This window comes from Eurytemora carolleeae, unplaced genomic scaffold (genome assembly GCF_000591075.1).
Source record: "Eurytemora carolleeae unplaced genomic scaffold, Eaff_2.0 scaffold1613, whole genome shotgun sequence".
Lineage (NCBI taxonomy): Eukaryota > Metazoa > Arthropoda > Copepoda > Calanoida > Temoridae > Eurytemora > Eurytemora carolleeae.
Window position 1 is genome coordinate 64,707 of NW_019397521.1, and position 14,378 is coordinate 79,084.

Below are 14,378 nucleotides of genomic sequence, written 5' to 3' on the forward strand. Positions count from 1 at the left end.
AATTAAGAACCCAGCATTTTCTTTATCATGTTGTACGGCATGTAAGATGAACCCAGCATTTTCTTTATCATGTTGTACGGCATGTACGATGAACCCAGCATTTTCTTTATCATGTTGTACGGCATGTAAGATGAACCCAGCATTTTCTTTATCATGTTGTACGGCATGTACGATGAACCCAGCATTTTCTTTATCATGTTGTACGGCATGTAAGATGAACCCAGCATTTTCTTTATCATGTTGTACGGCATGTACGATGAACCCAGAATTTTCTTTATCATGTTTTCTTGTTAGCCAGAAGAAATATTAATATTTCTAAAATTCAGTATTCCGTTTTTTTCCCAGATCTGAGTCTCAGTGTTCCAAAGTAAAATATTGAGCCTATTCCTTTCATTATATTTTTATCTTTTTTAGGTTCTTGCCTGCATTTCCTGGGTTTGCTCTGTATCTGGGTTGGTATGGAAACTAGGGTTCGGAGCATACTCCGGGTAGATAAACCTTGGCTCGTTTCTCTTCAGATAGGTTGGAGAAAAGTTAAAATAGGACGGACTAGGAGAGAAGGGAGGAGAGAACGGATAGGATGAATTTTCGGAGAGTTTATGATAGGAGACATGAAATGGTCCCAAACTAAGGATTGTAGGGGGTGCAGAACAAAATGGAAAATTTCTAATAAATGGAGGTATTGGAGAATAAGGATGGAGAAGGGAGGGGGAGGGGGCTGTATAGAACGGATGAGAAAAGGAGCCCGGTTTGGTTGAGTAGGAGAAGGTTGAACCGGATGGATAAGCTCCATCTCCAGCTTCATGTTTGGCTGAGAAGGATGAACTGGACAAGGAGGGGTGAGCTACATCTCCTGATCCAGGTCCTAGTAGATTTAGTTCTATTCTCCCAAGAGGAGAAGGAAGGATCGGACTATACATGTTAATCTCTCAAGGTTCTTTAATATACACTTTACTCAGAGATCTTCACATGTAAACAGCAGAAACTAAACTGATCTTAGAGCTTAGACTTATTCTAGTACAGATTGAGGAATTCAGGGGGGATTTATTTAAACTGTTTATTTTCATTTGAGGTTTCTCTACGACAGTGCATTTATTGCTTACAAAAGAAGCAATGGGGAATTATCGGAATTAAACACTTTTTCAAGTCAGATAAACCACGATATCTCATATTTTTGATCAGTTTAGGTTTCAAACTTTCAAGGGTATACCGTTGTACTGTCATCTTTGCCAGAAAATTACGTTTACAGACACTTTAAGCCGCAAATAACGCTGCTTTAGAGAAACCTCTTGGTTATATTATTCAAACTTTATGCCAGTCTAGAATTAAAGTGCCACTCTAGAAATATTCAAACTTTATGCCAGTCCAGAATTCAAGTGCCACTATAGAAATATTCAAACTTTATGCCAGTCTAGAATTAAAGTGCCACTCTAGAAATATTCAAACCTCATGCCACTCTAGAATTAAAGTGCCACTCTAGAAATATTCAAACTTTATGCCACTCTAGAATTAAAGTGCCATTATAGAAATATTCAAACCTCATGCCACTCTATAAATAAAGTGTTACTTTAAAGTAGGATTTCTGTCACTTTCAGAAATATAAAATGAACAAAAAAGTTAGTGTTCATAAACCTAGTCTTTTATTTCAAATAGACAAACTTTGAAATATAGTTTGAGTCGAGTAATCAGCATCTTCGTAAGTTTTAGCCAAAAATATGATTATAAAGTTGAAAAGTTGAATCAATGAAAACTTTGAGTTCCTAAACCCAGTTTAAGATTTATTTATTAAAGTTTCTATCTTCTGTCAATATTCTTTCTAAGAACTGGTGTATCGTGATAGAAGGTTAAACTGTTTAAAATAGAATAGATCTAAAAATCAAGAGTATGGACAAAACTCGATCTGACCGATTTATTTATTCTCGTTTTACACTTCTCATTTCTTTTCTTTTATAAATATGTTGTCAAAAGAAAAATGACGTCAATAAACAAAATGTCTGAGATGACAGTTTTAAAAAAATAAAATATTTTTGTATAAAAATGTACCTACTCCTAGCTGTATAGTATATATATTAACTAGGTGGGATAATTAATTATTTATGTTTAAAGATCATGTCAAGGATCAACCAATAGTTCCTTCTTAACTTTACATCATGATACAGGACTAATACTTTATAGTAAAGGTACGCAACTCAAGCTTATTTTCTTCTCGGAGAAAAAATTGCGTATTGTCAAAAAATGCCATTTACATACAGAATGTCCCACATCATCACATGGTGTATATACACTATACAGGGTGTCCCACATTAGATCATTTATAGTTCTAAATTGAGCGTTTAGGGACTAAGATAATTTGAAAAGAATAAATTATTTATAAAAAATGTATACGGCTGGTACAAAAATTTCCTTGCAGAAAATATTAAGTTTTTCGAGCATAATGTGGTCAGTTTGGCGTTAAAGCTTGGAAATAATTTATTATGTTATGAGACGCTCTGTAGAAAAAAAATAAAAGTTTGTCAAGATAAAAAGAATTAACAGTTTGTCAAGAAAAAAGACTATTAATAGTTTGTCAAGAAAAAAGACTATTAACCCTATTCCCGCTGGGGGGGGTCAATTTGACCCCCCCCCTGTAGTTTTTTTGCATAACTCAAAAAGTATTGGTCTGAGGCTGTTGAAATTTTCTGACTTTTCTTACATACCCAAAGCCCTCCCTTTAGGCCTAAAACCGGGCTTTAATACTAACTGCCTGAGTCCTCAGGCACACTGCCTGAATGACTGCTTTTGCCTGTAGCAAACTAAATCTTTGTTTTGACCCACTTTCACTTGTCAGATTTTGATAAAATTTAGCTTTTTGGAAAGCCTATGACATAAGGAAACGGATTGCACAAGNACATTAATTTAATATATATAGAACTTTAAACAGTTTTGTAAGAATATAAGAATATAGCAATTATAGTTCAACAAATCCTCCAAATACGATTTTTCTATAATTATCACCGACAAAGGGAAGAGATTCGGTCTTGTTAGACCACAAAAAGTAAGACAAGTTAGGACACTCTTTTCTAATAACAAGATTTGATGGACTTTTGGACTCAGTCCAAAATATAAAAATGAATGAAATCACTTAAAAATTCACTAGCCGCTGATCAAAGCTCTTTAAGAACCTGGAGGTCGTCTTTTTTAATCGTCCTCGTCCTGAGACATCCCATCCCCGGCCGCCGCTGGGATGATCGGGACGATCACCTTATTCCCACTTCGTCGCCGAATGGCAGCTTTTTTATCGGCGATGATCTTATGGAAGGGATTGTCTCTGATCGAGTCTTGGATACACTCGATCCACTGATCCATGTCGTCTTTGCTCGTAGCTGACATTCTGAATAAATAAATAAATAAATAAATAAAACTTTACTTAATTCGTACCAGACCGACCCTGTTCTCGTACCGTACTGGGATTTATTCCGCCTGATTTATCCTATGACTGGGATTTACCTGAATCTAGTTTGCAGTGAACATGAACTCAGGAATTGAAACGCATTGAATCAGATCGTAATTTAATTCATTTCAACAGATTCACTTTAAGAATTCCTTAAAGGAATTCAGTCTTTGCCACGAACTATTTCCTAATCCCTATATCTTTGCAACCCAATGTCTTTAGACATATTTCAAACTATGAATTCTGTTAGATTAAATAAGAAACACTTATCAGGTTGAAAAAATTTGAGTTTGAATCAAAGTAACATTTCCTAAAAAGTCACATTTTCCAGTAAGAAATCGCGGCTTTTACAGCCTAAATCTATTTCATCTAAAAGTTTCTGGTTTTGCTTAAGATTATAAGATATTACATTCATGAACAAGAAATAATAATATTTCAGGCTGGATTTGCATTCTTAGAGGCGGGATCTGTTCGAAGTAAAAATATAACAAATATTCTGATAAAAAATTTCTCAGAACTTGTTTTTGGTGAGAAGTTTATAAAGATAATTTTGTATTACAGTTTAACTAAATAGACTCTACATTTGACATTCCTTTCAACAGTTCACATTCCTTTCAACAGTTGACATTCCTTTCAACATTTGACATTCCTTTCTACAGTTGACATTCCTTTCTACAGTTGACATTCCTTTCAACAGTTGACATTCCTTTCAACAATTGACATTCCTTTCAACAGTTGACATTCCTTTCAACAATTGACATTCCTTTCAACAATTGACATTCCTTTAAATAGTTGACAATTCCTTTAAACAGGTAGCAATTCCTTTCAACAATTAACATTCCTTTCAACAGTTGACGCTCCTTTCAACAATTGACATTCCTTTCAACAGTTAACATTACTTTCTACATTTGACATACCTTTCAACAATTGAAATTTTTTTCAACAGTTGACATTCTTTTAACAATTCCTTTAAACAGTTGACGATTTCTTTAACCAGTTGACAATTCCTTTAAACAGTTGACGATTTCTTTATCCAGTTGACAATTCCTTTAAACAGTTGACAATTCCTTTAAACAGTTGACATTTCTTTAAACAGTTGACAATTTATTTAAGCAGTTGACATTTCATTTAAGCAGTTGACAATTCCCTTAAAATAGTTGACAATTCCCTTAAAATAGCTGACAATTACTTTATATAGTTGACAATTCCTTTGTTCAGTTGACAATTCCTTTAAACAGCTGAAAATTCCTTTAAACTGCAGTTGACAATTCTATTGATTAGAGATATATTTTTTATTAAAAAAATTTGGATAATTCTTTAAAACAATAATTTTGTATTGCAAGAGTTATTCAAACATAAATCATTTTTCAAAAAAGAACTATCTCTTAAAGATTTTAACAAATCTAATCGAATTCACTTTACAATCTGTTATAATCTGGGAGGCTCATGGCGGTCGGGGGTTCCCTCCCACATAGACAACCTGATTATGTAGGTATAACGGCTTACTTGTCATTTGGCTATGCCTTTGCCTTTGGCAAAGGTAACAGTATAATTGGCCTGGAATACTTTGGTTTAGCAACATTAAATCTATCCAGCTATTCACATGCATTCTTTCAGGTAGAGATACAAAAACAAATATAAATACTTTTATTATTTTTAACACACTTGGCTTTAAAGGGAGTGTTCGCGAAAAATGAAAGAGGGTATAGGCATAATGCGATAAAAAAGCGCTTTTAATCGCTTCTAATCTTAGTTCTATCTTTAGCGTCTATAAGGAGAAAATTGTTAAAAACGACTGATCCACTTCAAAGTTAAGCAAGAATATTTTCATATAAAGAATTAGTGACCTTCCTCAACATTTAATTGTTACTCTTTTCAGAAGTTTTAATGTATAAAAAGCGTCTTAGGACTTTTCGACAGTTAACCCACAAATAAGCAAATAGATCGTAAGAATCTTTTCATTATAAATTTGTAAACCCTTGTAATAATTATTTATCATTATTCATTTCATTTTTTTTAGGAAATAAAGAGTTTNTACAAAGCAAATAGTTTAATACTAATAACTTATTAAATAAATTGTTAAATAACCTTTAAATAACTTATTGAATAACTTATTAAATAACTTATTAATTAACTTTTTAAATAACTTATTAAATAACTTTTTAAATAACTTATTAAATAACTTATTGAATAACTTATTAAATAACTTATTAAATAACTTACTAAATAACTTTTTAAATAACTTAGTGAGTATGTTTGTTTACACTAAACCATTGCTGTGTTTCATGTTCAATGGATTATTGAAAGTCATAACTTGAGTCTAAAAGACACAATCCTATCACAGAGTTTTCTGGTTCTGATTGCAGTTGATAAAACATTTACGTTTTTTAGAAAAAAAGATAAAATGCAGAAATATAAAGTTTGAAACGATGTCAATGTTAATACAAAAGTGAAAATTTTTTTCTTCTCAACTTGTTAGCTATGTATATGGGCCTTTTAAATATGTTAACCCAAAATTCACAAATTTTAGCTCAGAATAAAGTTTGAAATGTTGTGGTTAAACCAGAAAATGTCGTCTTTATACTATAATGCACTTAAGGGAAAATCTGAAATGCTGTACAGCAATTAAACCAAACAGATAGGTTCAGAAATAAAATTTTAAAAACAGAAAACAAATTGTTGTTGTCAACATTTTTACCAAAGGAATTTAGTCTTTGTCACAAACTCTGATTTATTAATCCCATATCTTCACATCCCAGTGTCGTAGACCTTAGTTATTTCAAACCATCAATTCTGATGGATAAAATAATCGATGTTTAAAATCTTAAAGGTTTACATTATCTAGGTGTACAGATATAGGTATTAGAAAATTTGAGCTTGTGGCAAAAACTCAATTCCTTTGTTAAAATTTCCATCGATCATTTCATTTTCAATCAAATGAAATCTTAACATGAACTTTTATTATTGTATCAGAAATAATTTGTTAATATTATATTTAGAGAATTCCATGATTTTGCCGGGTCTGGTATGGTTCATCTGAGTGGTGGAATTGTTGCTTTGGTTGGAGCTATCATGCTTGGTCCTCGTATTGGGAGGTTCAGGCCGAATTTAAAGGTTGAAAAAATTATTTTTGTTCTCTATGTGACTGACGAAAATTTTTAATGTTTTTAGAATTTTATAAAGATTTGTTTTGCCCACGTATATAACTTAATTAACCAAAAACATCTCTTTTCTTTTTTTAAATTGATAAGATTTAGATTTTACAAGTACTTTATTTTAAATTGGCTTTATTTAAATTCATAATTTGTTGAAAAAAACTGACTACCGAACTCAAAATTTTATAAGCTGACATTTTGAAAAAAAATCGCGACAGTAGTTTTTTAAAGAAAGTATTGAATCATTCTGGACATTTAGAATTAAAACGTTTGACGGTTATAAATGTCAATTACAATATTGATGTATACAAGTGTGACGTGACCAATCTCGTTAAATACAAGTTTTCCAAAATCAAATCTAAACATTTACTGTGGTAGGGCTTGAATTATAAATGTAAATTAAATTGTCCAAACTGGCAAAAAAAGGTTTCACTCTCACAGGTAGGAAAACTCGGGTTTGGAAATTAATTTGGATATATTTTATATCCTCATCAGTCCTTAAAGAATGGTGGTATTGTCAAAACTGAATTTTTCAAATTAAATAATAAGTTTGATAATGACACCTTTTTGGTGACATTAGAAATACACCAAAATACAAAAAAAGAAATTGAATTGTACAATTAATCCTTTTACTATATTTTTAAGAAACTGTGGTGTACTTTTTTATTTATACACATTGCATAGTAAACTTCGTTACAACAATCTTACCATTGTATGAGCTGTTCTACTAAACTATCTGAATAATATAGTAACGTGCTATAAAGTTTAATTAGTTCCAAGATTTTCTCCAAAAGAAAAAAAATAGTATATTTCTAGAATAACTTTTTCAATTTAAACAAAATAAAATTGAAATCATTGTTTTTTATTCATGCGTTGACAAAATTTTTTATGTCTCAAATCAAATGGGGACAAATACACAAAATTTAATGAGGTTACCTATAAGACTATTTTAGGTTGACAAGCCGATTTCAGGTCATTCGATACCATTGGTGGCTTTGGGAGCTCTTATACTAATATTTGGATTCATGGCATTTAACGGTGGATCAAAGGTATATTTTGACATACTATTCTGTCAGCATGATTTAAATTTATACAGGGTGTCCCAATAAACATGGGAATTCAGTGACGAATCCGATATCGTCTTTTTAAATAATTCTTAGAATTAGTAAAGTGATACCTACTGAGAAAGCTGTAATCTGTAAGAGTTCCGTCTGCTATGTTCACATTTTGTTTGTTTATGTTTTGACTGCATACGGTTGTACTTCGTAAAACAAGAAAATTACATTATACTAACAGAGTAAACTTGTCCGTCTTCACTGTTCATCTTGCGGAGACATTATAGACACATCTTTCCAGTCTTTTATACTTTTCATAAAATAAACTCTAGCAGACATAATAATATTATGGCTTTTGAAATTAGGTAATAACGCCATCAAATACCCGTAAGTATTGCTATAATGTCCTCTTCCTTTTCCATTGTTATCTGGTTATCACTGTAATATGAACCAAGATTTGAGAAACACCTTTAGAAACTGTTTATACGGTAATTTTTTCAAGAAAAAACGGATTTTACAGGGAGTGGGTACAAACGCCGAACAACAAAACGGACAAAAATAAAACGCCCAATGCAAAAAAAGGCCCAATCACAAAACGCCCAATGCAACAAAAGTCCCAAAATCACAAGAAAAATTCCGAAGACAGTTTCATTGTTAAAATATTTTTTGACATGCCAACAGTCATTTCGCCAGTGTTCAGCAAGCTGTAGACAAGATAAAATATTTATAAATTTTACAAATCAAAGGGAAGATATTCATTTTCATAACTTTTAGATGTAACTTGAACACTGAAGGCGTTATAATGGCGCAAAGTATTCTCTTTGGAATGAAAGTTTCATTGCAATGTAGTCGCAGCGCTCGGCACCCTAACTTGTCCTAGCCGCAGAACTCTCTATGGAAACTGTCTAAACCTAACATAACTCTGAAATAATACACCCATTTTAACGATTTTCTGGAAATTGTTCAACTGAACTAAAACATAGATCAGCTTGATAAACATAAAAATTGAAATAGAAAGTGGTCTTCATTGTACTAATATAATCTATATTCTTGTTGTTCAATAGTTTGTGTTTTGTCCTCGCTTTACAATTATAGGTATCCTGCTTTCGTTAAATCCAGTAGGAAGTAGCAATATCTGGCGCATTTGATTTAATTCTGTAATTTTGATCATATTCTTCTGTAGTAACAAGAATACAACGTTTCATGTTATATTTGACAAATACAGAGAGCTGTCTCGCCATGTTCCTTGAGTCTCCAAAAAACATTAATGAATTTCAACAGAAAAGTTGCAAATTTTCTTTAAAAAAGTTCAACCTTTACTGTCTTTTTTCTCATACAAATTTGGACGTTTTGTAACATTGGGCGTTTTGTTACATTGGGTGTTTTGCTGCATTGTGTTTGTGCGTTATGTTGCATTGTGCGTTATGTTGCATTGTGCGTTATATTGCATTGTGCGTTTTGTTGCATTGTGCGTTATGTACCCAAATTTTATTCTATTAAAAAGGTCTATAATAAGAAACGCATTTATACTGTCGGTAAAGTTTAATCTAAGACCTGAAAATCGGAAAACTTACTGATTTAATTTTATTTTTCTTTAATTTATTAACATTTTGTCAAAACAGTTTTGTTCCTATTCCCCTTTAGTTTGCTTACCACTCTATATACTATCTAACATATAAAGTAGTAAACTCTGTTTGTTTGTATGTTCGATCATAACTCAGGAACCCTTTAACCAATTTGTGTGAAAATTGTATTGGGGAAGTCTGTAAAACCGTGGAAATGATTTTATCTTGGTTTAAAAGTTGAGTAGGTTGACTTTTATAGAGAAAGTTTAGTTTCCAGGCAATACTGGGTTCCCATGCTAGTCTAAATATATTCTTGTTTTAAGGGTTCCATAACTAACCCTGGTGACGGGGTGGTGGTTGCCAGAGCAGTTCTAACCACTCTTATAGCATGCTGTATAGGAGGAGGGGTAGTTCTATTCATTTATAAACTACACCCTGATGGTGTCTGGTCCCTGACAAAGGTAATCACCTACTTCCTGATGGTGTCTGGTCCCTGACATGGAATGGTTTCTATCTGTGCTGGCGCTGATAGATATTATCCCTGGGCTGCGTGTGTTATTGCAGGTATTTTATAATTCAGCATTTTTAGTTTGGAGCTAAAACTTCTTCCACCCCCACTCCCAAAAAAAAATTACAAGTGGCTATTTTTAATATTTTTGTTTATATCGTTAAAAGAGAATTTTTCAACCTTTAAGCATCAAAACCCTTTTGATAAAAACTGTTGCTTGGACGCATTTATTATGTGGCTGCCTTCCCTCTTTTAAATTATTAGTTCTAATCAAAATTACCAGTAGTTTTGTTTTTAGGAATAGCTGGATGCTGTTATGTGATTGTATCTAAACTAATGGTTCGATTCAAGGTAGGTATTTATTCATTAGTTTCCATGGTACTTAGCGCCCCTCTTTTCATAATGATCTGTCTTCATTTCATTTTCATATTTAATCTAAGTGGATGCTCGACCGTAACGAGCCCCGTGAAATATTTTCCGAGCCGCAGATTGACCTCCAAGCCTTGCCACGCACCCTTAAAAGAAAAGAAAATGAGGTCAAATCGCATGACATAGGGGGTCATTTTGTGGGTTGGAAGTTATTTTTAAGGACCAATGACAGCCGACCACTCCCTCCGACTCTCGTTTAGATAGACGACCCTGTTGATGCCGTGGCAGTACATTTTGTTGGAGGACTGCTTGGTATGCTACTTGCTCCTATATTCATGGACGATGGTTAGTTACAGTGGTGACTCCTTTTTTAAAGGAACTCTCTATTTATCGAGGGGCTTGTATGATTCACACCGATACCATATACATACTTGTCTGATTCACACCGATACCATATACATGCTTGCCTGATTCACACCGATACCATATACATACTTGCCTGATTCACACCGATACCATATACATACTTGTCTTAGTCTAATCATGGATAAAGCATGGTAACTTTCAATTGCAGTGACTGTTTCACTGACTTGTATATTTATGCTGCGCAGACATATTGAAAGAAATTGACAGAATTCAACACTTTTCTGCGATGTCTTCTGTATTGTAATGTTCTCAAGAGAACGGTTCAAAGGCCAACTGTTACCGTTGTGAATTGGACATGGCACTCTAGATACATGGAGGTTCTCTTAAACTCATGTTTACAGTCATTTTAACCCCTTCTTTAACATTTATCGCTTATGTGCCTTCCATCTTGGTTGAAAAAAAATTTGGAATATCTGATTTATTTGAAAATTGTATTCCCTGCAAGTTTGCATTTATCAAATAATGGAAAATATCTGTAAAAGAGGATTTACGAAGAAAACCTTTCGTTCGTCAACTAATGAATTAAAAAGCTTTTTTTGTCTAAGCAAAAATTGAAAACCGGTAAAGTTTTACAAAATATTCAAAGATCCAGAAAAATAAGATTTGAGAGACAAACTAGGGTTTTCCATTTTTTGATAAATCTGTTTCGCGAAAATTTTCGACAAACCTTTTATGAGAAAATTTTCGCCGTTCGACATATTCATGAATCTCAGAAATTTCGTTTGAAACTTCCTAAAGAAAATCTAATATATCTATCCTTAATTGCAAAGGTATGATACAGCTTGAGGCAATAGGTTAGTTTTATTTGTTTAAGGATTGTTGTATGGAGCAACTGAGCGTGCTTCTCTACGGATGGGATGGAATGCACTTGGTGTTTTAGTTCTTATCTCCTGGAATGGTGTTGCAGGAATACTTATCTTTGGAATACTCAAGGGAAGTATTACCCAAGGGGNAATACTTAAACTCGTCACAATATAATGTCTTAGAAGCTTAACCCTTTACTCTTTAATATAAACATGTATAACTAGATGCAGGGGAACCTGTCAGAATTTGTATATTTCCTGAGCTGAAAACTTTAGAATGGTGGATATCAGGATTAAGGCTTAATCCACTCTTTTTCTTAATCTCCAGATTAAATATTGCTTGGTTAACTCATGACTTTAATCTTCAGATTAATTATTCGACGGGATATCTGGATATTTTATTCTAAAGTTTTCAGCTCTGTGTAATCATTTTTGTTTAGAAATTGAATTTATTCCGTGCAAATCCTAAGTTTGAAGTAGAAGGACTTGATATTCCGAAACATGGAGAACCAGCTTATCCTTTTGGTAACAGAATTAAAAGTTTTCAGACTAATTTGATTGATCCTATGCTTGCTGAGGTTTTGAAACTTTTTAAATCATTTAAAACTATGACATTTACAAATTAAGCAGATTTTCAAAGAAAGAAATTTTTTAATTATTTTTCAGTTTTTAATCCTTACCGTCCAAAACACCATCCTAAAGCTCAATCCAATCAAGAAAGCAAATATTTGCATGTCATTAGTTAGACATTTAGTTTATTTTCAACCCATTTAAAGTTATTTAAGTATTTTAATTCAATTGTTGTATTTGTTTTTTAAAATTTATTTAAAATTGTTTCTAATATGGAGACCAGTCCCTTAATCAAATATATTTAGAGGCCTACATAGAGGAAACATTTGAACCTTCCACTACTGATGTCACCCAGGTAAAAGAATTAAAAACTATAATAATAAAAATGCTGTTTAACAATAAAAAATCCCAGAGTTTTGGATTACGAGTCCTACCTGAAGTTTGGGCGCAGAGGAGGAAGAGTTTTCCAAATGAACCCTTAAAGGTTAGAAACAAAAGACTTGTATACATGAAATGAAATCAAAATTCTTATTTGAGATTTTGTATTATAAATACACATATTATGTAAGATGTTTAGATGCTTTTTTTTATAAATATCTTTTAAATAGTTTAAATCATAATTCATAATTTTTTCCAGACCCTGTCTATTGTTCTGGACTCTAGGGTGCATCCAAATCAAGAACAACCCTTGCCAACTATAGGATAGATCCAAGGACTGTTTCGTAATTTCGCACCTTGAAGATGTTCTATTTACAAACCAAAAAACATTTAATCAAATTTTTCTGTGCATCAATCAAAACAATTTTTTTATATTTCTGTTTTTAGATGTAGTCAATTTAACGGTAATATTACATCGTCTATACGCAACATCCCCCCTACTGAACTTCCGACCTACTGCAATATCGGACCTACGCCAGCTGTTTATTTTCGTATTATTTGAGGATTAGGTTAAGTTAAGACAATTTCTGGGCCGAGCGCTGCGGCTAGGACAGGCTATGGAGCCGAGCGCCGCGGCTAGTACAGGCTAAGGGGCTGGGCGCTGCGGCCACAAGTCCATATAACAGCTGTAAAACCACGTGCTAGTAGGTCGGATGTGTAGTATAGTGGATTTGGCGTAGGTCAGTAGTGGAGTATAGCGGATTTGCGTAGGTCGAAAAATACACTATCAATTTAACCCTTATTTCATTTAAACAAACCAGTATATTAAATTATATTTTCATTATATAGCAAGATCCTTAAATATATTAAATTTGTTTTAATTTAAACCTGATATTTTAATTATGGATAAAAATAATAAGGTCATGCCCAGTTAAAATTATTTTGATAAATGTCAAAACACTATTTATCTACAGTGAGAACCAGAAAACTGTGGAATAAGAAGACGACATTAAAGCAATAATAAACACTAATAACTAATTGAGTGTGTTTGTTTACACTGCACAATTGTTGTGTCTCATGTTAATGGGAACATGTCAACGTTAATAAAAAAGTGAATATTATTTTCTTCTCAGCTTGAGCTATGTAGGTCCCATTAAAAAATTCACAAATTTTAGCTCAGAATAAAGTTTGAAATTTTGAGTTTAAACAAAAAATTCGTCTTTATACTATAATGCACAATATAAATCTGAAATGCTCTACAGCAATTGAACCGAATACAGTGGTTCAGAAATAAAGTTTTAAAAACAGCAGATTTTTCTTTTCCACATTTTTTACCAAACTTGTTCAAATTTATTTTAAATTTCATTTTAAATCAAATCAAATCTTAACATGAACTTGTATCAGAAATAATTTGTTAATATTATATTTAGAGAATTCCATGATTTTGCCGGCTCTGGTATGGTTCATCTGAGTGGTGGAACAGTTGCTTTGGTTGGAGCTATCATGCTTGGTCCTCGTATTGGGAGGTTCAGGCCGAATTTAAAGGTTGAAAAAATGGTTTTTGTACTCTATGCGACTGACGAGAAATTTTAATGTTTTAACAATTTTTTAAAGATTTGTTTTGCCCACGTATATAACTGCCTTAACCAAAAACATCTCTTTTCTTTCTTTAAATTGATAAGATTTAGATTTTCCAATTACTTTATTTTAAATTGGCTTTCTGAGTGAAAAAGTAAGAATATAAGCGTACTTTCAAGTGACCCTCCATGTAAAGATGTCAATGTCCGATTCACAACGGTACCCCTGAAACCTTTATCTAGGAAAGAAATATGTCGTTCATCTAGGTATTAATATTCCTGATAATTCCTACATGTTTGCATGCAGTGGAAATGCGCAAGTAACTTTTGTGGAGAAACCAAAATTTAAAAAATTCAGTTTTCAAAATCATAAACATTGATATCTAATTCTTACTTAATCAGACAAAGCTTTAAAGGGTAACCTGCATGGAGGGTCAATTGAAATTACACATAGGTCCTGCATTGAGCGGACTCTTGCATGGGGCGGACTTGACTCCTAAAGTTTTAACCATTTTAACACAATGTTAGTCTGCTCCATGCAT

The 14,378-nt window shown here is 32.6% G+C and overlaps 2 protein-coding genes across 2 annotated transcripts in view; one reads left to right on the forward strand and one right to left on the reverse strand.

Moving 5' to 3' along the window:
• LOC111714712 (T-box-containing protein TBX6L) overlaps window positions 1-1,001 on the reverse strand; it is a gene marked incomplete in the record, with an annotated part of 4,119 nt that extends 3,118 nt beyond the window's left edge. Inside the window, 1 exon segment of the mRNA XM_023489872.1 lies at window positions 422-1,001. Within this exon segment, the coding sequence (XP_023345640.1) occupies window positions 422-920 (499 nt within the window).
• A 603-nt stretch (window positions 1,002-1,604) lies between these two features.
• Window positions 1,605-12,805, forward strand: LOC111714713 (putative ammonium transporter 1). The gene is made up of 14 exons (XM_023489873.1): window positions 1,605-1,616; window positions 3,825-3,957; window positions 4,923-5,047; window positions 6,276-6,289; window positions 6,430-6,544; window positions 7,539-7,634; window positions 9,529-9,694; window positions 10,012-10,064; window positions 10,343-10,427; window positions 11,323-11,441; window positions 11,752-11,836; window positions 12,187-12,236; window positions 12,294-12,365; window positions 12,519-12,805. Exons 1-14 carry the CDS (start codon window positions 1,605-1,607, stop codon window positions 12,585-12,587), a joined length of 1,194 nt encoding a protein of 397 aa, XP_023345641.1. The 3' UTR covers window positions 12,588-12,805.
• Window positions 12,806-14,378: the final 1,573 nt, after the last annotated feature.